This window comes from Rutilus rutilus (assembly GCF_951802725.1).
Source record: "Rutilus rutilus genome assembly, chromosome: 16".
Taxonomy (NCBI): Eukaryota; Metazoa; Chordata; class Actinopteri; order Cypriniformes; family Leuciscidae; genus Rutilus; species Rutilus rutilus.
This window is the reverse complement of record NC_140224.1, coordinates 326591-351806: the sequence shown is the minus strand read 5'-3', so window position 1 is coordinate 351806 and position 25216 is coordinate 326591. Positions and strand designations below refer to the sequence as shown.

The 25216-nt window shown below is 47.2% G+C and overlaps 1 protein-coding gene across 2 annotated transcripts in view; it reads right to left on the bottom strand.

The window, feature by feature from the left end:
* Positions 1 to 25146, bottom strand: part of foxk2a (forkhead box K2a) — a 32578-nt gene extending 7432 nt beyond the window's left edge. For both annotated transcript variants that reach the window (XR_014630041.1, XM_084433427.1), the window contains exons 1-6: positions 24137 to 25146; positions 23137 to 23331; positions 17618 to 17759; positions 17379 to 17525; positions 2893 to 3086; positions 2307 to 2497 (exon numbers count right to left, since the gene is read on the bottom strand). Coding sequence is in view for 1 of the 2 variants with exons in the window: in XM_084433427.1 (XP_084289553.1) it covers positions 2307 to 2497; positions 2893 to 3086; positions 17379 to 17525; positions 17618 to 17759; positions 23137 to 23331; positions 24137 to 24414 (1147 nt within the window). In the remaining variant the exon portion in view is untranslated. The remainder of the gene's footprint in view (positions 1 to 2306; positions 2498 to 2892; positions 3087 to 17378; positions 17526 to 17617; positions 17760 to 23136; positions 23332 to 24136) is intronic.
* Positions 25147 to 25216: the final 70 nt, after the last annotated feature.

Here is a 25216-nt window from a genome sequence, read left to right as displayed (position 1 = left end):
AAAGGCTATCATGATCATTTTGCCAACAATGAACCATGGATTTGTTTAGTTTATAATACGTTTTATTTTTAACTTAAACAAATACAACATATAACATTCAAAACTCACCGGCTTAGACTGCATTTGAAGAAAAATAAACACAACAGTTTTCTGTAGCCTTGTGTGCGAACTTAACTTATTCAATAGAATTATTAGATTATCTCCTGATGCGTGCTGCTTAATAGCACACACTCCGCCGTGACAAACGAAAAAAAAAAAAAAAAAAAACCGCGACGGCATATGGTACAATTGGCCTTATATTCATTGTCCCTCACGCATTCCAGCCACGGGTATTTTAATCCCATTCAATTTTACATTTCTGCGCTCTTTTCTTTTTCGCCGGCTGCTTATATAGTCATTTTTACATTTCCCGCTGTTGTCACTTGTCGTCATCGTTGCTACGATACGTGACTCACAATGACTGAAACGACCAATTAAAAGGGCATTCTCTGATGATGTTCCAAGATGTTAAAAACGCTATGCTGATGATCATAGACAAACAGGGGGAGAAATTAGTATCTACCGCACCGTCTGGTTTTTTTCTCATAGCCTACAAATGTCTTCGTTCATAGTCTGACATAAATTAGAAGGCGGCTATGTGTCTGTCCTGGATTTGCACTGAATTGATTCTCAAAAATACGGAACTGAACAAGACTTGTGTCAAATACGGGACGATTCCGTATTATACGGAACGGTTGGCAACCGTCAGACTTGTAATAATATTCGTTCCTTCTCGTCTCGTCAACGAAAACTCGAAAACGTCTCGTGATGTTTTAGTCACCTTAGAGCAATTTTTAGCCAGTCATCGTCGCGTTATCGTCATAAAAAAAAGGTGCGTCAACGAAATCATTTCGTTATCGTCATCGTTGACGAAAACAACACTGTCCCAAAGGAGGAAGGATTTCAAGGTGGATTCTAGGAAGAAAATGTAGTAAAACTTTAAAATTGGTCAAAAATACAACATTTGTATAATGTAATATACACACACTCATTTTTATTTTGCTTTTGATTAGCTTAACTGTTAAAGTAATACATTAGAAGTTGACATTAGGCTACATATTAAGCCTTTCGGTAGCCTACTGCAAAGGAAATAAGAGATTTTGCCGCCATTAAATAATCCCCAAACAGCTATAAAAAAAAAAAAAAATTTTTTTTTTTTTATTCAAAGTGTTTTATCACTATTTCTAAACTACATTGGCACAATCATAAGAGATGAACCAGTCAAAAGATCTTTGCAAGCGAACAACGTTTCTTTGGTGAACGCTATACAAAACTTTTCTGAGAGAACGCAAAAGCATTGAAATATTTCATATTTTTTACATGACCATGTCCCTTTGGGGGTTCCGTAGAGCACCAGTAATCCAGATTTGGTAATCGGAAAAAGTTTACATCCAGATCAGGGTGATCCAATCCAATTTTGCTTTGAAAAACCGGCACAAAAGTAAGATGGATTACCTGATCCTGGATAGCAAAACATGGGATTTCCAAATCCAGATTATTCTGATCCAGATTAAACTTTTTGAACAACTGGCCCTTGAGTCTGAGTCAAGTCTTTATCACTGGAGTCCGAGTCAAGTCTGGATTCTTTATCACTGGAGTCCGAGTCAAGTCTGGAGTCTTTATCACTGGAGTCCGAGTCAAGTCCGGAGTCTTTATCACTGGAGTCCGAGTCAAGTCTGGATTCTTTATCACTGGAGTCCGAGTCAAGTCTGGAGTCTTTATCACTGGAGTCCGAGTCAAGTCTGGATTCTTTATCACTGGAGTCCGAGTCAAGTCCGGAGTCTTTATCACTGGAGTCCGAGTCAAGTCCGGAGTCTTTATCACTGGAGTTCGAGTCAAGTCCGGAGTCTTTATCACTGGAGTTCGAGTCAAGTCAAGTCTGGAGTCTTTATCACTGGAGTTCGAGTCAAGTCAAGTCCGGAGTCTTTATCACTGGAGTCCGAGTCAAGTCCGGAGTCTTTATCACTGGAGTCCGAGTCAAGTCCGGAGTCTTTATCACTGGAGTTCGAGTCAAGTCAAGTCTGGAGTCTTTATCACTAGAGCCCAGGTCAAGTCTGGAGTCTTTATCACTGGAGTTCGAGTCAAGTCAAGTCTGGAGTCTTTATCACTAGAGTCTGAGTCAAGTCTGGAGTCTCTATCACTGGAGTCCGAGCTGTAGGCCTGAGAAACACACACACACACACACACACACACACACACACACACACACACACACTTCCTCTCCTGCTCTAGTGTTAGCAGCGGCGCACTTCTATCCCTGCCGTTACCTGCAGTGTTCTGTGTGAAACAGGCCTCCTGAATGACTGCTAGTTTGGGCTGGATGGCCGGAGCCGGAGCCGGAGCGGGATCAGGGTCCATGGGAACAGGCGAGCCTTCCCTAGATAAGCTGTCTGGAGTCTGAACGCCGCTGGAGTGGGCCGACAGCGCCCCAGTGTGGTTCGGAGACGCCGGAGCGCTCCTGAGAGGGAGAGAGAGGAAAACTAATCTTAGTTTTTTTATAAAGCAGTTAAAAACAGAGACGGTTGACCAGTGTTCTGAACAATGATTTAAATAAGTTACAAATACAAATAAAAATGCAAAAAATAAATAAAATAAAAATCGCAGGCAAAAGATAAAAAAAAGTCATGCATGACATAAAGAACATCAGACTTCAGGAGGATTAAAGATAATAGATGCGCTTTTAGCTCTGATTTAAGATAATGCCCTGCTGGTTCAGTAACACACACTGGTCAACTGTTCCACAGGCACCGCAAACACATGATCCACCCGAGAGTTACAGTAATAAACTCTCTCTCCCGATAGGGTTACAGTAATAAACACACTGTCGATAGGGTTACAGTAAACCCGGATCACCTGGATGATAGCGGGCCGAGGGGAGTCCGGAAGCAGGGAACGCCACGAGGCCGACGCTTACGAAACGCCTGTTCGACGAGCTTCCCCTCGGATGAGGGATCTATCCTCCAGAACGAGCCTTTTCCCGGCTCCTCCTGGGATCGGGGCACTTTGATGAAATAGCGGTTTAAGGACAGATTGTGACGAATCGAGTTCTGGAAGAGAAGCATGAGACAGAAAGGCTAAGGGTCAAAAGACTACATCACTGATGCTCGTTTTCCTCCTGCGCTTCAGGTTTATTGTTACTGTTTTTTACTCTCCACCCTTTCTCTGCACGTTCACTCCAGCTCAAACTGTGTGAAACCAGCAGGAATCATGTTAAGAGATTAAAGAAGGATCTGCAGCTATAAACACGCAGGAAGAGCAGGAGTTTTCAGCATTTATCAGTTCTGTGGGCATACATGTGGAAGGTCATGTGACAGATGTGAACCCATCTGTCTTTTATATCACAAGATCAAAAACCATGAGACTGATCTTGATATATGAGCCCTTTAAATATTTGAACAAATTTGGAAAGCTAGGACTTCATTTTAAACATTGTTCTATCATTGCTGTTCACATCAAACACATGAACCGACTCAGACGCTGAACACATGAACCGACTCAGACACTGAACATGTGACCCGACTCAGACACTGAACACATGACCCGACTCAAACGCTGAACTCATGAACCGACTCAGACGCTGACCTGAACACATGAACCGACTCAGACGCTGAACACATGAACCGACTCAGACGCTGAACACATGACCCGACTCAGACGCTGAACTCATGAACCGACTCAGACGCTGAACACATGAACCGACTCAGACGCTGAACACATGAACCGACTCAGACGCTGACCTGAACACATGAACCGACTCAGACGCTGACCTGAACACATGAACCGACTCAGACGCTGACCTGAACTCATGAACCGACTCAGACGCTGAACACATGAACCGACTCAGACGCTGACCTGAACACATGAACTGACTCAGACGCTGACCTGAACACATGAACCGACTCAAACGCTGACCTGAACTCATGAACCGACTCAGACGCTGACCTGAACTCATGAACCGACTCAGACGCTGACCTGAACTCATGAACCGACTCAAACGCTGACCTGAACTCATGAACCGACTCAGACGCTGACCTGAACACATGAACTGACTCAGACGCTGACCTGAACACATGAACCGACTCAAACGCTGACCTGAACTCATGAACCGACTCAGACGCTGACCTGAACTCATGAACCGACTCAGACGCTGAACACATGAACCGACTCAGACGCTGACCTGAACACATGAACCGACTCAGACGCTGACCTGAACACATGAACCGACTCAGACGCTGACCTGAACTCATGAACCGACTCAGACGCTGAACACATGAACCGACTCAGACGCTGACCTGAACACATGAACTGACTCAGACGCTGACCTGAACACATGAACCGACTCAAACGCTGACCTGAACTCATGAACCGACTCAGACGCTGACCTGAACTCATGAACCGACTCAGACGCTGAACACATGAACCGACTCAGACGCTGACCTGAACACATGAACCGACTCAAACGCTGACCTGAACTCATGAACCGACTCAGACGCTGACCTGAACACATGAACCGACTCAGACGCTGACCTGAACACATGAACCGACTCAGACGCTGACCTGAACACATGAACCGACTCAGACGCTGACCTGAACACATGAACCGACTCAGACGCTGAACACATGAACCGACTCAGACGCTGAACACATGAACCGACTCAGACGCTGAACACATGACCCGACTCAGACGCTGAACTCATGAACCGACTCAGACGCTGAACACATGAACCGACTCAGACGCTGAACACATGAACCGACTCAGACGCTGAACAGATGAACCGACTCAGACGCTGAACACATGAACCGACTCAGACGCTGAACACATGAACCGACTCAGACGCTGAACACATGAACCGACTCAGACGCTGAACACATGAACCGACTCAGACGCTGAACACATGAACCGACTGAGACGCTGAACACATGAACCGACTCAGACGCTGACCTGAACTCATGAACCGACTCAGACGCTGACCTGAACTCATGAACCGACTGAGACGCTGACCTGAACTCATGAACCGACTCAGACGCTGAACACATGAACCGACTCAGACGCTGAACTCATGAACCGACTCAGACGCTGAACACATGAACCGACTCAGACGCTGAACACATGAACCGACTCAGACGCTGAACACATGAACCGACTCAGACGCTGAACTCATGAACCGACTCAGACGCTGAACACATGAACCGACTCAGACGCTGAACACATGAACCGACTCAGACGCTGAACACATGAACCGACTCAGACGCTGAACACATGAACCGACTCAGACGCTGAACACATGAACCGACTCAGACGCTGAACACATGAACCGACTCAGACACTGACCTGAACACATGAACCGACTCAGACGCTGACCTGAACACATGAACCGACTCAGACGCTGAACACATGAACCGACTCAGACGCTGAACACATGACCCGACTCAGACGCTGAACTCATGAACCGACTCAGACGCTGAACACATGAACCGACTCAGACGCTGAACACATGAACCGACTCAGACGCTGACCTGAACTCATGAACCGACTCAGACGCTGAACACATGAACCGACTCAGACGCTGACCTGAACACATGAACCGACTCAGACGCTGACCTGAACTCATGAACTGACTCAGACGCTGACCTGAACTCATGAACCGACTCAAACGCTGACCTGAACTCATGAACCGACTCAGACGCTGAACACATGAACCGACTCAGACGCTGACCTGAACACATGAACCGACTCAGACGCTGACCTGAACTCATGAACCGACTCAGACGCTGAACACATGAACCGACTCAGACGCTGACCTGAACACATGAACTGACTCAGACGCTGACCTGAACACATGAACCGACTCAAACGCTGACCTGAACTCATGAACCGACTCAGACGCTGAACACATGAACCGACTCAGACGCTGACCTGAACACATGAACCGACTCAGACGCTGACCTGAACACATGAACCGACTCAGACGCTGACCTGAACACATGAACCGACTCAGACGCTGACCTGAACACATGAACCGACTCAGACGCTGACCTGAACACATGAACCGACTCAGACGCTGACCTGAACACATGAACCGACTCAGACGCTGACCTGAACACATGAACCGACTCAGACGCTGACCTGAACACATGAACCGACTCAGACGCTGAACACATGAACCGACTCAGACGCTGAACACATGAACCGACTCAGACGCTGAACACATGACCCGACTCAGACGCTGAACACATGACCCGACTCAGACGCTGAACACATGAACCGACTCAGACGCTGAACACATGAACCGACTGAGACGCTGACCTGAACTCATGAACCGACTCAGACGCTGAACACATGAACCGACTCAGACGCTGAACACATGAACCGACTCAGACGCTGAACTCATGAACCGACTCAGACGCTGAACTCATGAACCGACTCAGACGCTGAACACATGACCCGACTCAGACGCTGAACACATGAACCGACTCAGACGCTGAACACATGAACCGACTCAGACGCTGAACATAGTCAGACGCTGAACACATGAACCGACTCAGACGCTGAACACATGAACCGACTCAGACGCTGACCTGAACTCATGAACCGACTCAGACGCTGAACACAGGAACCGACTCAGACGCTGAACACATGAACCGACTCAGACGCTGAACACATGAACCGACTCAAACACTGACCTGAACTCATGAACCGACTCAGACGCTGAACACATGAACCGACTCAAACACTGACCTGAACTCATGAACCGACTCAAACACTGAACACATGAACCGACGCAAACACTGACCTGAACTCATGAACCGACTCAGACGCTGAACACATGAACCGACTTAGACGCTGAACACATGAACCGACTCAGACGCTGAACACATTAAACCGACTCAGATGCTGACCTGAACTCATGAACCGACTCAGACGCTGAACACATGAACCGACTCAAACACTGACCTGAACTCATGAACCGACTCAGACGCTGAACACATGAACCGACTCAAACACTGACCTGAACTCATGAACCGACTCAAACACTGACCTGAACTCATGAACCGACTCAGACGCTGAACACATGAACCGACTCAGACGCTGAACACATGAACCGACTCAAACACTGACCTGAACTCAGGAACCGACTCAAACACTGACCTGAACTCATGAACCGACTCAGACGCTGAACACATGAACCGACTCAAACACTGACCTGAACTCATGAACCGACTCAGACGCTGAACACATGAACCGACTCAAACACTGACCTGAACTCATGAACCGACTCAAACACTGACCTGAACTCATGAACCGACTCAGACGCTGAACACATGAACCGACTCAGACGCTGAACACATGAACCGACTCAAACACTGACCTGAACTCAGGAACCGACTCAAACACTGACCTGAACTCATGAACCGACTCAGACGCTGAACACATGAACCGACTCAGACGCTGACCTGAACACATGAACCGACTCAGACGCTGAACACATGAACCGACTCAAACACTGACCTGAACTCATGAACCGACTCAGACGCTGAACACATGAACCGACTCAGACGCTGAACACATGAACCGACTCTAACACTGACCTGAACTCATGAACCGACTCAGACGCTGAACACATGAACCGACTCAGACGCTGAACACATGAACCGACTCAGACGCTGACCTGAACACATGAACCGACTCAGACGCTGACCTGAACACATGAACCGACTCAGACGCTGAACACATGAACCGACTGAGACGCTGACCTGAACTCATGAACCGACTGAGACGCTGACCTGAACTCATGAACCGACTCAGACGCTGAACATATGAACCAACTGAGACGCTGACCTGAACTCATGAACCGACTCAGACGCTGAACTCATGAACCGACTGAGACGCTGAACACATGAACCGACTCAGACGCTGAACACATGAACCGACTCAGACGCTGAACTCATGAACCGACTCAGACGCTGAACTCATGAACCGACTCAGACGCTGAACACATGAACCGACTCAGACGCTGAACACATGAACTGACTCAGACGCTGACCTGAACACATGAACCGACACAGACGCTGAACACATGAACCGACTCAGACGCTGACCTGAACACATGAACCGACTCAGACGCTGACCTGAACTCATGAACCGACTCAGACGCTGAACACATGAACCGACTCAGACGCTGAACACATGAACCGACTCAGACGCTGAACACATGAACCGCTCAGACGCTGAACACATGAACCGCTCAGACGCTGAACACATGAACCGCTCAGACGCTGAACACATAAACCGACTCAGACGCTGAACACATGAACCGACTCAGACGCTGACCTGAACACATGAACCGACTCAGACGCTGACCTGAACACATGAACCGACTCAGACGCTGAACACATGAACCGACTCAGACGCTGAACACATGAACCGACTCAGACGCTGACCTGAACTCATGAACCGACTCAGACGCTGAACACATGAACCGACTCAGACGCTGAACACATGAACCGACTCAGACGCTGAACACATGAACCGACTCAGACGCTGACCTGAACACATGAACCGACTCAGACGCTGACCTGAACACATGAACCGACTCAGACGCTGAACACATGAACCGACTCAGACGCTGAACACATGAACCGACTCAAACACTGACCTGAACTCATGAACCGACTCAGACGCTGAACACATGAACCGACTCAGACGCTGAACACATGAACCGACTCAGACACTGAACACATGAACCGACTCAAACACTGACCTGAACTCATGAACCGACTCAGACGCTGAACACATGAACCGACTCAGACGCTGAACACATGAACCGCTCAGACGCTGAACACATGAACCGACTCAGACGCTGACCTGAACACATGAACCGACTCAGACGCTGAACACATGAACCGACTCAGACGCTGAACACATGAACCGACTCAGACGCTGACCTGAACACATGAACCGACTCAGACGCTGAACACATGAACCGACTCAGACGCTGAACACATGAACCGACTCAAACACTGACCTGAACTCATGAACCGACTCAGACGCTGAACACATGAACCGACTCAGACGCTGACCTGAACACATGAACCGACTCAGACGCTGACCTGAACACATGAACCGACTCAGACGCTGAACTCATGAACCGACTGAGACGCTGAACACATGAACCGACTCAGACGCTGAACACATGAACCGACTCAGACGCTGAACTCATGAACCGACTCAGACGCTGAACTCATGAACCGACTCAGACGCTGAACACATGAACCGACTCAGACGCTGAACACATGAACTGACTCAGACGCTGACCTGAACACATGAACCGACACAGACGCTGAACACATGAACCGACTCAGACGTTGAACACATGAACTGACTCAGACGCTGAACTCATGAACCGACTCAGACGCTGACCTGAACACATGAACCGACTCAGACGCTGACCTGAACACATGAACCGACTCAGACGCTGACCTGAACTCATGAACCGACTCAGACGCTGAACACATGAACCGACTCAGACGCTGAACACATGAACCGACTCAGACGCTGAACACATGAACCGCTCAGATGCTGAACACATGAACCGCTCAGACGCTGAACACATGAACCGCTCAGACGCTGAACACATAAACCGACTCAGACGCTGAACACATGAACCGACTCAGACGCTGACCTGAACACATGAACCGACTCAGACGCTGACCTGAACACATGAACCGACTCAGACGCTGAACACATGAACCGACTCAGACGCTGAACACATGAACCGACTCAGACGCTGACCTGAACTCATGAACCGACTCAGACGCTGAACACATGAACCGACTCAGACGCTGAACACATGAACCGACTCAGACGCTGACCTGAACACATGAACCGACTCAGACGCTGACCTGAACACATGAACCGACTCAGACGCTGAACACATGAACCGACTCAGACGCTGAACACATGAACCGACTCAAACACTGACCTGAACTCATGAACCGACTCAGACGCTGAACACATGAACCGACTCAGACGCTGAACACATGAACCGACTCAGACACTGAACACATGAACCGACTCAAACACTGACCTGAACTCATGAACCGACTCAGACGCTGAACACATGAACCGACTCAGACGCTGAACACATGAACCGCTCAGACGCTGAACACATGAACCGACTCAGACGCTGACCTGAACACATGAACCGACTCAGACGCTGAACACATGAACCGACTCAGACGCTGAACACATGAACCGACTCAGACGCTGACCTGAACACATGAACCGACTCAGACGCTGAACACATGAACCGACTCAGACGCTGAACACATGAACCGACTCAAACACTGACCTGAACTCATGAACCGACTCAGACGCTGAACACATGAACCGACTCAGACGCTGACCTGAACACATGAACCGACTCAGACGCTGACCTGAACACATGAACCGACTCAGACGCTGACCTGAACACATGAACCGACTCAGACGCTGAACACATGAACCGACTCAGACGCTGAACACATGAACCGACTCAGACGCTGAACACATGAACCGACTCAGACGCTGAACACATGAACCGACTCAGACGCTGAACACATGAACCGACTCAGACGCTGAACACATGAACCGACTCAGACGCTGACCTGAACACATGAACCGACTCAGACGCTGACCTGAACACATGAACCGACTCAGACGCTGACCTGAACACATGAACCGACTCAGACGCTGAACACATGAACCGACTCAAACACTGACCTGAACTCATGAACCGACTCAGACGCTGAACACATGAACCGACTCAGACGCTGAACACATGAACCGACTCAGACGCTGAACACATGAACCGACTCAGACGCTGAACACATGAACCGACTCAGACGCTGAACACATGAACCGACTCAGACGCTGAACACATGAACCGACTCAGACGCTGAACACATGAACCGACTCAGACGCTGAACACATGAACCGACTCAGACGCTGAACACATGAACCGACTCAGACGCTGAACACATGAACCGACTCAGACGCTGAACACATGAACCGACTCAGACGCTGAACACATGAACCGACTCAGACGCTGAACACATGAACCGACTCAGACGCTGAACACATGAACCGACTCAGACGCTGAACACATGAACCGACTCAGACGCTGAACACATGAACCGACTCAGACGCTGAACACATGAACCGACTCAGACGCTGAACACATGAACCGACTCAGACGCTGAACACATGAACCGCTCAGACGCTGAACACATGAACTGCTCAGACGCTGAACACATGAACCGACTCAGACGCTGACCTGAACACATGAACCGACTCAGACGCTGAACACATGAACCGACTCAGACGCTGAACACATGAACCGACTCAGACGCTGAACACATGAACCGACTCAGACGCTGACCTGAACTCATGAACCGACTCAGACGCTGAACACATGAACCGACTCAAACACTGACCTGAACTCATGAACCGACTCAGACGCTGAACACATGAACCGACTCAGACGCTGAACACATGAACGACTCAGACGCTGACCTGAACACATGAACCGACTCAGACGCTGAACACATGAACCGACTCAGACGCTGAACACATGAACCGACTCAGACGCTGACCTGAACACATGAACCGACTCAGACGCTGAACACATGAACCGACTCAGACGCTGAACACATGAACCGACTCAAACACTGACCTGAACTCATGACCCAACTCAGACGCTGAACACATGAACCGACTCAGACGCTGAACACATGAACCGACTCAGACGCTGACCTGAACTCATGAACCGACTCAGACGCTGAACACATGAACCGACTCAAACACTGACCTGAACTCATGAACCGACTCAGACGCTGAACACATGAACCGACTCAGACGCTGAACACATGAACGACTCAGACGCTGACCTGAACACATGAACCGACTCAGACGCTGAACACATGAACCGACTCAGACGCTGAACACATGAACCGACTCAGACGCTGACCTGAACACATGAACCGACTCAGACGCTGAACACATGAACCGACTCAGACGCTGAACACATGAACCGACTCAGACGCTGAACACATGACCCGACTCAGACGCTGACCTGAACACATGAACCGACTCAGACGCTGAACTCATGAACCGACTCAGACGCTGAACACATGAACCGACTCAGACGCTGAACACATGAACCGACTCAGACGCTGAACACATGAACCGACTCAGACGCTGACCTGAACACATGAACCGACTCAGACGCTGAACACATGAACCGACTCAGACGCTGAACACATGAACCGACTCAGACGCTGAACACATGAACCGACTCAGACGCTGAACACATGAACCGACTCAGACGCTGAACACATGAACCGACTCAGACGCTGAACACATGAACCGACTCAGACGCTGAACACATGAACCGACTCAGACGCTGAACACATGAACCGACTCAGACGCTGAACACATGAACCGACTCAGACGCTGAACACATGAACCGACTCAGACGCTGAACACATGAACCGACTCAGACGCTGAACACATGAACCGACTCAGACGCTGAACACATGAACCGACTCAGACGCTGAACACATGAACCGACTCAGACGCTGAACACATGACCCGACTCAGACGCTGACCTGAACACATGAACCGACTCAGACGCTGACCTGAACACATGAACCGACTCAGACGCTGAACACATGAACCGACTCAGACGCTGAACACATGAACCGACTCAGACGCTGAACACATGAACCGACTCAGACGCTGAACACATGAACCGACTCAGACGCTGAACACATGAACCGACTCAGACGCTGAACACATGAACCGACTCAGACGCTGAACACATGAACCGACTCAGACGCTGACCTGAACACATGAACCGACTCAGACGCTGACCTGAACACATGAACCGACTCAGACGCTGAACACATGAACCGACTCAGACGCTGAACACATGAACCGACTCAGACGCTGAACACATGAACCGACTCAGACGCTGACCAGGGGTCTCATTTATAAAACTGTGCGTAGGATCCTTACTAAAAGTGTACGTGCGCCCGAAAGCCAAAAATGGCGTACGCAAAAAAATATTCAGACTTATAAAACCGTTCGTACGCCAGAACCTGCGCAGAATTCACTTTATAAATCCCAGTCAGCGGAAGATTGTGCGCACATGCGTCTCCACCCCGAAAAACCATATATGGAGCTTACAACGCCTAGTTTTACTATGCAGATCCTCATCTGCATATCATTTGCATATGATTATTCATCCATGTGATAACGTTTATTAACGGTACAAGACACATTACATTAATAAAAATCAAGTAGTTGCCTATATCTTGCCTTGTTTTTGAATACATAAATCAACTAGTGTAAAAAACATTTCAGAGAAAGTTTTTCTCAATCTTTTCCACTGGCCGAATTGTATTTTTATTTGATTTATATTTTTAATGGAAACAGATAGGCCTTGGGCATTATTTGCACAAAACTATTTTCTCAGACAATCTGGTATTATCATGATAAGCAATTATCTCTGTGGTTAAAGGTGCATTGCGCAAAAGTCTGAGTTTTCGCAGAACTACGCCCCCTCTGGCGGCAAGCGAAACTGCAACCAGAGGTGTGCACGCTCACGGACCACACGCACACGCACGCTTGCACGAGCACGAGCTGGTCATAACCCAAGGAGCATCAGCCGCACAAATTTTTTGTTTACAATCATAATGTCTTCAGAGGTAATAAAGTTTTAAATCTGCAAGTAATTTAAAATATGTGAAAGGAAAGGCAATTGAGTAAATAACACACTTATGTGTGAGGGAAAAAATGGGGGTAGTAGAAAACTTCGTTTTTTATTCCCATCTATCTCCATGTTGAACTGTGTTATGTGTTTACTGTATCCACTTATGACTATTATTATGGAAACACGTTCATGAACAATATAAGTTATTACTTTGTAAAAGCTCAAAATAGTAATCATGATACCATACCATACACAGTCGGTCAACAAAGTACACCCAAATGTCTCAAGGTAATAAACAATCAAGTGGCACTATGACGTTACCATAAAAGCCAAATAGGCTAATCCGCCGAAGATTTGCGGGGGTTTAGCCTGTTTTATTGATCAGCTAAGTAGCATATTCCAATAGCAATACATCGTAATTAAGCAGTAATTTGCTCAAAATTTGTGTCTAAGTATCTAACTTATATATCAGCATTTTATATCACAATCATTCTGAACCTGATCACTGACAATGGTAAGTTAGTAAAACCTATTCCGATTGTACATGTATCTAGCTTACGCTAAAGCATTACACATTTTATGGATCGTCATTTATTGTCATTATTGGCCGTATCAGACATTAGAGAATGGGATATATCTTACCTTTTTATCAAGAAAAAAGCCAACTGAGGATCCCGTTTGAGCCCTAGAGCAGACCGGAGATCTCTCCACATTTGTTGAAAGCCTTCCCTATGTTTACTCTCGTCTTACCCCGACGCCTGTCTGACTCCAATTTGGACCTTTTGGTTGCACTAGACAAAAGTTCTCTTTTTTTTATCTGACGTGGAGTTTGCGTTGGTGTTTGAAATGAACTACAAGCCGGTCTCTTAGAATCCCTTTTCTACGGAGAATGGCGGCGTCGGCGCATACACAAACCTGCCAGACATATGAGCGTGCCGTGAACGCGCATGACGTCACGCCCAGTCTCAGATTCCGACCCGAATCCCTCTTATTTATTTTACTGTACAGGATTATAGAGGCAATCGCAGTGATCAGAGAAGGGCTCATTCAGCCCATCAGGCAATTGTTTAAGCATGTATGGGTTAGAAAACGGGTATTTTTAACATGAAAAGTTGCGCAATGCACCTTTAAACATTAAAACACAGCACGCCACAGGAAAAGTGTTCAAAAACATCGCATCCACAACAAATATTTCTATTGATTGAATATACATTTTTTTTGTAACTTCTCAGAAATGATTTCATGTTTAAGTGTTAAACTCCATTAATTTGAATGCCATATTTAATCTAAATGTTTATATCAGAAGTAAAACATAGTTTAAAACATTTTTATTTATTTAAACTGTTATTTGCGTCAGTTTCACTAAACGGCCCAACGCGCTCGCTGGCGTGGACATTGAAGAAGGGATGGATATTTGCTTCAAGTGATAGGCTTGGTGAGTGAAATTATATTTTGTATCATCTTTCTGTATATGTCTTTAGATTTCTGTCTAAAAGTGACCAAAAAGACATTTAACTCCAGCTCACCATCGGTGTCGCCAAACTGCTCCATCTCCAAAACGTTCGTACGTATGGGTCAGAGTTTGCGTGCAGGTGCGCAAATTTTCCCGTCAAGTTTGTTTTTATAAATCACAACTTATGCGTCGGAAGTGGCGTACGCCTCTCTCAGGGCCTGTTTTATGCGTACGCAACGGTTATAAATGAGGCCCCTGAACTCATGAACCGACTCAGACGCTGAACACATGAACCGACTCAGACGCTGAACTCATGAACCGACTCAGACGCTGAACACATGAACCGACTCAAACACTGACCTGAACTCATGAACCGACTCAAACACTGAACACATGACCCGACTCAGACGCTGAACTCATGAACCGACTCAGACGCTGAACTCATGAACCGACTCAGACGCTGAACTCATGAACCGACTCAGACGCTGAACTCATGAACCGACTCAAACACACTGAACACATGACCCGACTCAGACGCTGAACACATGAACCGACTCAAACACACTGAACACATGACCCGACTCAGACGCTGAACACATGAACCGACTCAGACGCTGAACACATGAACCGACTCAGACGCTGAACACATGAACCGACTCAGACGCTGACCTGAACTCATGAACCGACTCAGACGCTGAACACATGAACCGACTCAGACGCTGAACACATGAACCGACTCAGACGCTGACCTGAACTCATGAACCGACTCAGACGCTGAACACATGAACCGACTCAAACACACTGAACACATGACCCGACTCAGACGCTGAACACATGAACCGACTCAAACACACTGAACACATGACCCGACTCAGACGCTGAACACATGAACCGACTCAAACACACTGAACACATGACCCGACTCAGACGCTGAACACATGAACCGACTCAGACGCTGAACACATGAACCGACTCAGACGCTGACCTGAACTCATGAACCGACTCAGACGCTGAACACATGAACCGACTCAAACACTGACCTGAACTCATGAACCGACTCAGACGCTGAACACATGACCCGACTCAGACGCTGAACACATGACCCGACTCAGACGCTGAACACATGAACCGACTCAGACGCTGAACACATGACCCGACTCAGACGCTGAACACATGAACCGACTCAGACGCTGACCTGAACTCATGAACCGACTCAGACGCTGAACACATGAACCGACTCAAACACTGACCTGAACTCATGAACCGACTCAGACGCTGAACACATGACCCGACTCAGACGCTGAACTCATGAACCGACTCAGACGCTGAACACATGACCCGACTCAGACGCTGAACACATGACCCGACTCAGACGCTGAACACATGACCCGACTCAGACGCTGAACACATGACCCGACTCAGACGCTGAACACATGACCCGACTCAGACGCTGAACACATGACCCGACTCAGACGCTGAACACATGACCCGACTCAGACGCTGAACTCATGAACCGACTCAGACGCTGAACTCATGAACCGACTCAGACGCTGAACTCATGAACCGACTCAGACGCTGAACTCATGAACCGACTCAGACGCTGAACTCATGAACCGACTCAGACGCTGAACTCATGAACCGACTCAGACGCTGAACTCATGAACCGACTCAGACGCTGAACTCATGAACCGACTCAGACGCTGAACTCATGAACCGACTCAGACGCTGAACTCATGAACCGACTCAGACGCTGAACTCATGAACCGACTCAGACGCTGAACTCATGAACCGACTCAGACGCTGAACTCATGAACCGACTCAGACGCTGAACTCATGAACCGACTCAGACGCTGAACTCATGAACCGACTCAGACGCTGAACTCATGAACCGACTCAGACGCTGAACTCATGAACCGACTCAGACGCTGAACTCATGAACCGACTCAGACGCTGAACTCATGAACCGACTCAGACGCTGAACACATGACCCGACTCAGACGCTGAACTCATGAACCGACTCAGACGCTGAACACATGACCCAACTCAGACGCTGAACACATGACCCGACTCAAACGCTGAACTCATGAACCGACTCAGACACTGAACACACAGAAGAGCCGATGGACACTCACCTGCCAGCCCTTGTCTGCTGTCCTGTAATACGGATAGTTCTTGGTGATGTGTGTATATATCCCGTTCAGCGTGAGCTGCTTGTCTGCTGCCATCGTGATAGCCTGAACGATGAGCTGAGCGTACGAGTACGGAGGCTTGGAGTCGTCCTGTTAAACACAAGAACAACACGTTACCGGCAGATCTGAGGCGCACTGATGAACGAGACATCCCTGGAGGGAGAAATAACATGCGTCATTACTTTCGGACTGTCTCCTCCGGAAGCTTCCTTGTCGTTCTCGGATTGGGAGTTTTCATTGATGAGCTCCGCTGTGAGGCCGCGGCTAATCTTATAGCTGGAGAGACCCGCTCCTCGTGGACTCGACGGACACGAGTTAGCAGCGCTGAGGAAACATGACATATGCATAACTCTATACATTTGTGCTTTAAAAATATCCTAGTGATGAGAAGTAGGGCTGTGCAATTGATCGTGACTGATTTTTTATTTCGAGGTAAAACGATTATTGTGCAGCGGTGCTTTCGTTCCTCCCTAAGCCAGACTTTACATCTGAATAAGCCAAACAAGTGAGAGCTGTGAGATGAAGTCCACTGTAGCTGAACTGCAGGATGTTCCTGATCCTGTTCTCCCAGCGCTTCTCCGAGACGGAGCCAAACACCAAAGCCAAAGAGAGTGTCCTCGTAAACACAGTCGTGATGTCTTTAGAGAGAGTCCTCGTAAACACAGTCGTGATGTCTTTAGAGCGCGTCCTCGTAAACACAGTCGTGATGTCTTTAGAGAGAGTCCTCGTAAACACAGTCGTGATGTCTTTAGAGCGCGTCCTCGTAAACACAGTCGTGATGTCTTTAGAGAGAGTCCTCGTAAACACAGTCGTGATGTCTTTAGAGCGCGTCCTCGTAAACACAGTCGTGATGTCTTTAGAGAGAGTCCTCGTAAACAGTCGTGATGTCTTTAGAGAGAGTCCTCGTAAACACAGTCGTGATGTCTTTAGAGAGAGTCCTCGTAAACAGTCGTGATGTCTTTAGAGAGAGTCCTCGTAAACACAGTCGTGATGTCTTTAGAGAGAGTCCTCGTAAACACAGTCGTGATGTCTTTAGAGAGAGTCCTCGTAAACACAGTCGTGATGTCTTTAGAGAGAGTCCTCGTAAACACAGTCGTGATGTCTTTAGAGCGCGTCCTCGTAAACACAGTCGTGATGTCTTTAGAGCGCGTCCTCGTAAACACAGTCGTGATGTCTTTAGAGAGAGTCCTCGTAAACACAGTCGTGATGTCTTTAGAGCGCGTCCTCGTAAACACAGTCGTGATGTCTTTAGAGAGAGTCCTCGTAAACACAGTCGTGATGTCTTTAGAGCGCGTCCTCGTAAACACAGTCGTGATGTCTTTAGAGCGCGTCCTCGTAAACACAGTCGTGATGTCTTTAGAGCGCGTCCTCGTAAACACAGTCGTGATGTCTTTAGAGCGCGTCCTCGTAAACACAGTCGTGATGTCTTTAGTCGTGATGTCTTTAGAGCGCGTCCTCGTAAACACAGTCGTGATGTCTTTAGAGAGAGTCCTCGTAAACACAGTCGTGATGTCTTTAGAGAGAGTCCTCGTAAACACAGTCGTGATGTCTTTAGAGCGCGTCCTCGTAAACACAGTCGTGATGTCTTTAGAGCGCGTCCTCGTAAACACAGTCGTGATGTCTTTAGAGAGAGTCCTCGTAAACACAGTCGTGATGTCTTTAGAGAGAGTCCTCGTAAACACAGTCGTGATGTCTTTAGAGAGAGTCCTCGTAAACACAGTCGTGATGTCTTTAGAGAGAGTCCTCGTAAACACAGTCGTGATGTCTTTAGAGAGAGTCCTCGTAAACACAGTCGTGATGTCTTTAGAGAGAGTCCTCGTAAACACAGTCGTGATGTCTTTAGAGCGCGTCCTCGTAAACACAGTCGTGATGTCTTTAGAGAGAGTCCTCGTAAACACAGCCGTGATGTCTTTAGAGAGAGTCCTCGTAAACACAGTCGTGATGTCTTTAGAGAGAGTCCTCGTAAACACAGTCGTGATGTCTTTAGAGTGCGTCCTCGTAAACACAGTCGTGATGTCTTTAGAGCGCGTCCTCGTAAACACAGTCGTGATGTCTTTAGAGAGAGTCCTCGTAAACAGTCGTGATGTCTTTAGAGAGAGTCCTCGTAAACACAGTCGTGATATCTTTAGAGAGAGTCCTCGTAAACACAGTCGTGATGTCTTTAGAGAGAGTCCTCGTAAACAGTCGTGATGTCTTTAGAGAGAGTCCTCGTAAACACAGTCGTGATATCTTTAGAGAGAGTCCTCGTAAACACAGTCGTGATGTCTTTAGAGAGAGTCCTCGTAAACAGTCGTGATGTCTTTAGAGAGAGTCCTCGTAAACACAGTCGTGATGTCTTTAGAGAGAGTCCTCGTAAACACAGTCGTGATGTCTTTAGAGCGCGTCCTCGTAAACACAGTCGTGATGTCTTTAGAGAGAGTCCTCGTAAACACAGTCGTGATGTCTTTAGAGTGCGTCCTCGTAAACACAGTCGTGATGTCTTTAGAGAGAGTCCTCGTAAACAGTCGTGATGTCTTTAGAGAGAGTCCTCGTAAACACAGTCGTGATATCTTTAGAGAGAGTCCTCGTAAACACAGTCGTGATGTCTTTAGAGAGAGTCCTCGTAAACAGTCGTGATGTCTTTAGAGAGAGTCCTCGTAAACACAGTCGTGATGTCTTTAGAGAGAGTCCTCGTAAACACAGTCGTGATGTCTTTAGAGCGCGTCCTCGTAAACACAGTCGTGATGTCTTTAGAGAGAGTCCTCGTAAACACAGCCGTGATGTCTTTAGAGAGAGTCCTCGTAAACACAGTCGTGATGTCTTTAGAGAGAGTCCTCGTAAACACAGTCGTGATGTCTTTAGAGAGAGTCCTCGTAAACACAGTCGTGATGTCTTTAGAGAGAGTCCTCGTAAACACAGTCGTGATGTCTTTAGAGCGCGTCCTCGTAAACACAGTCGTGATGTCTTTAGTCGTGATGTCTTTAGAGAGAGTCCTCGTAAACACAGTCGTGATGTCTTTAGAGAGAGTCCTCGTAAACACAGTTGTGATGTCTTTAGAGAGAGTCCTCGTAAACACAGTCGTGATGTCTTTAGAGAGAGTCCTCGTAAACACAGTCGTGATGTCTTTAGAGAGAGTCCTCATAAACACAGTCGTGATATCTTTAGAGAGAGTCCTCATAAACACAGTCGTGATGTCTTTAGAGAGAGTCCTCGTAAACACAGTCGTGATATCTTTAGAGAGAGTCCTCATAAACACAGTCGTGATGTCTTTAGAGAGAGTCCTCGTAAACACAGTCGTGATGTCTTTAGAGAGAGTCCTCGTAAACACAGTCGTGATGTCTTTAGAGCGCGTCCTCGTAAACACAGTCAGAGAGAGTCCTCATAAACACAGTCGTGATGTCTTTAGAGAGAGTCCTCGTAAACACAGTCGTGATGTCTTTAGAGCGCGTCCTCGTAAACACAGTCGTGATGTCTTTAGAGAGAGTCCTCATAAACACAGTCGTGATGTCTTTAGAGAGAGTCCTCGTAAACACAGTCGTGATGTCTTTAGAGCGCGTCCTCGTAAACACAGTCGTGATGTCTTTAGAGAGAGTCCTCGTAAACACAGTCGTGATGTCTTTAGAGCGCGTCCTCGTAAACACAGTCGTGATGTCTTTAGAGAGAGTCCTCGTAAACACAGTCGTGATGTCTTTAGAGTGCGTCCTCGTAAACACAGTCGTGATGTCTTTAGAGAGAGTCCTCGTAAACACAGTCGTGATGTCTTTAGAGCGCGTCCTCGTAAACACAGTCGTGATGTCTTTAGAGCGCGTCCTCGTAAACACAGTCGTGATGTCTTTAGAGCGCGTCCTCGTAAACACAGTCGTGATGTCTTTAGAGAGAGTCCTCGTAAACACAGTTGTGATGTCTTTAGAGAGAGTCCTCGTAAACACAGTCGTGATGTCTTTAGAGCGCGTCCTCGTAAACACAGTTGTGATGTCTTTAGAGAGAGTCCTCGTAAACACAGTCGTGATGTCTTTAGAGAGAGTCCTCGTAAACACAGTCGTGATGTCTTTAGAGCGCGTCCTCGTAAACACAGTCGTGATGTCTTTAGAGAGAGTCCTCGTAAACACAGTTGTGATGTCTTTAGAGAGAGTCCTCGTAAACACAGTCGTGATGTCTTTAGAGAGAGTCCTCGTAAAAACAGTTGTGATGTCTTTAGAGAGAGTCCTCGTAAACAGTCGTGATGTCTTTAGAGAGAGTCCTCGTAAACACAGTTGTGATGTCTTTAGAGAGAGTCCTCGTAAACACAGTTGTGATGTCTTTAGAGCGCGTCCTCGTAAACACAGTCGTGATGTCTTTAGAGAGAGTCCTCGTAAACACAGTCGTGATGTCTTTAGAGAGAGTCCTCGTAAACACAGTCGTGATGTCTTTAGAGCGCGTCCTCGTAAACACAGTCAGAGAGAGTCCTCGTAAACACAGTCGTGATGTCTTTAGAGCGCGTCCTCGTAAACACAGTCGTGATGTCTTTAGAGAGAGTCCTCGTAAACACAGTCGTGATGTCTTTAGAGTGCGTCCTCGTAAACACAGTCGTGATGTCTTTAGTCGTGATGTCTTTAGAGCGCGTCCTCGTAAACACAGTCGTGATGTCTTTAGAGAGAGTCCTCGTAAACACAGTCGTGATGTCTTTAGAGTGCGTCCTCGTAAACACAGTCGTGATGTCTTTAGAGAGAGTCCTCGTAAACACAGTCGTGATGTCTTTAGTCGTGATGTCTTTAGAGCGCGTCCTCGTAAACACAGTCGTGATGTCTTTAGAGAGAGTCCTCGTAAACACAGTCGTGATGTCTTTAGAGCGCGTCCTCGTAAACACAGTCGTGATGTCTTTAGTCGTGATGTCTTTAGAGCACGTCCTCGTAAACACAGTTGTGATGTCTTTAGTGTGAACAGTTGGGAAAGAAACGGATGAGCGTGTAACAGTATATCGGATCCATCGGATCAGTGCAGCTCTTAAAGGGACAGGAGCCCAATATTACTGCGTTACTAACATCACATGGGTTAGTAACGCAGTAATATTGGGCTCCTGTTGAGCTGATGAGTTGAATCAGGTGTGTTTGATTAGGGAGACAAAGAAAACGTGTAGTTTTGGTTTGAGGACCACTGCGTTAGCCAGTTCCATTAATGCTAATCAAAACCACTCACTGCTCTTGAATGAATACCTTTTGTAGCTTTAATAAGGATTAATATATAAATAAATATTAAAATAATGTATACAGAGAAGACTATGCAAATGTATTTTACATTTGGTTACTCAGTTTCTGTTGTAGCCTATTATGTTTCTGAATTCCACTGTTAGTACATATTCCTGAAAAACCTAAAACATTGTTTATTTCATTTGTATTTTTGTTCTGTTGTATTATATATTTTTAGCCGGTTTTGTTTGTAATTAGTTTCTTTCTTTTTATGTATTGCCAAATGTAACTGTTTTAAGGGCTTTAATGACATTAGCTAACATACTATTAATTTTTGCTGCAGTATCAATATACTGATCTCTAGTCACATTTAACTTTGATCATATCGCCCTTTAATAATCGTGATTTAAATATTGACCAAAACAATGGAGATGATGTTTGTTAGAGTTAGGGTTAAAGGTTAAGGTTCTGACCTGATGGTGCCGGTGGAAGACGGGAGTGGACTCATCAGGGTTAGGGTTAAAGGTTAAGGTTAGAGTAAGGGTTAGGGTTCTGACCTGATGGTGCCGGTGGGAGACGGGAGTGGACTCATCAGGTGTGCGATGTTGTCGGGAATGTTGATGGTCAGCGGGGAGATCTGGGGCTGGACCGCTTTGACGGGAGACTCCGGGGCGTTCCTGCGCTCCCTCCTGTCGCTGGACAGGGCCGTGAATGTAATTTTGATGTTTGTGCTGGGAAATCGAAAAGTGCACCTGCAAAACAGCAAACGGGAGAGTTAGTGATTTCAACCTATTACACAAGTTTATCAAGTGGTATTTTTAAAGTAAATATCCATGAAAATAAAACGCATAGATGTTGATAAACAACATCTCAGCAACAGTACAGCTGGTTTATATATGGACACCAGATTGGCCTGATTACATGACTCATATTTCATCAGAAATTATATATATATATATATATATATATATATATATATATATATACACATGAATCTTGGCTCACCCTTCAATGGCCTTTGTGTGATGTTAAACGCTTCTGCTAACCATTAATAGCTCTATCTTTATGATCTGAGGTGCAGCTGATTTAATACAGACCCTCTGCACCAACAAAACAAAGGCGAACCACATCGTCTAAATAAAGATGGAACAAGAACTGTAAACAAATTGTGGTCCTTCCTCCATGCATGCAAGGTCAAAATCTGGCGTTAATAAAGTGTGTTTACATTAGATTTCCACGATATATTCTCATAATCATTCATTAGTGTGCATTAAAATATGAATCACATTAACCAGGCTACTAATTCTGACTACTCCTTTTGTCATGTTATGAATGGGTCCAGTGTACGTCAGATGTGGGTCAACTAAAAGGTCATCGGGACTGAATGAAGTCCGCAACACTGACCAGTGGATCTCCAGGCACTATACTCGTCTGCTATGCTTTAAGAGAAGATGCTGAAGATGCACGCAGGAGAAAGCGGTAGTGTTTAGTGTGAACAGACTGAGACAGCGAGCTTGTCATAATCAACACGTGCTGAAACACAACAAACGCGGTTACACTCGGGGCAGCTGCAGCGGGGGCGCGCCTCGCCTCTGGAACACGCCGTCCACGAACACGCCGTTCTTGCCCAGGCACCGCAGGTAGAAGTCCCCGTTCCCGGAGCCGTCCTCCCCGGCGGAGAACACCTCCAGGTGCCTGCGGGAGATGAAGCTCGAGTGGCCCATGCTGACGTCCACGGAGCCCTGGGACGAGTTCCGGCCCACGGTGACCGAGCGCTTCTTCATCAGATACTCGAACTCTCGGCCCTCGAGCCGGGCGACAACCGAGCCCGCCATCTTTACTCGCTCTCTGGACCGGGTCTGGACACTGTAGAAGGAAGGAGCGGGCGGCCGTGTGTCGGTCGGGAGGCCCGGTTGCAGAATTTAGTGGGGGGATCGAATCAAAGGATGAGAAATAAATAAGCAGGAACGCGGCAGCCCGGGGACAGCGGCTCCAACCCACCGCCGCGACAAGAGAACGAGAAAACCAGCAACCCTACCAAACAAACCGAGGAGGCGGGGCTAGCGTGACTGACAGCCGCCGCGACCAATCGCTCTCCAGATCTGGAGGAGAAAACTGCAATCCGCCAATCAGCAGCGAGGCGCGAGCGCGTGTGGCGTCAGCGGTTGGTTGCACTGTGAGCGGCTGACACGCATGTAGTGTGTGTGCGTGTGTGTGTGTGTGTGTGTGTGTGTGTGTGTGTGGGAGAAGTCACTGAGTTCGGCTGCTGCGGACATGTTTTAACCAAAGAGATATAATGATCAACTCATCTCCACATGACATTCATGGCAATAAATGTGTTGTAGATGTTTTCAGAAACTATTCATAACACATTGTTTAGTTTTAGACTCTGCTCTGGGTTAAAGGCCTCGTAATGATGCTGCTTTATAGAATACAGATAATGTTGCATTCTTGATTAAATAGTGTTGCATTATTTTCCAGTTATCTCTGTAAAGCTGCTTGAAACACTCTGTATTGTAAAAAAAGCTGTATAAATAAAGGTGACTTGACTAGAGATAAACAAATCATCACGGAAGCAAAATATGCATCATTAATTTTGCCACGTTCCTCAAAACGAGAATAGAGAGAGAATATGCT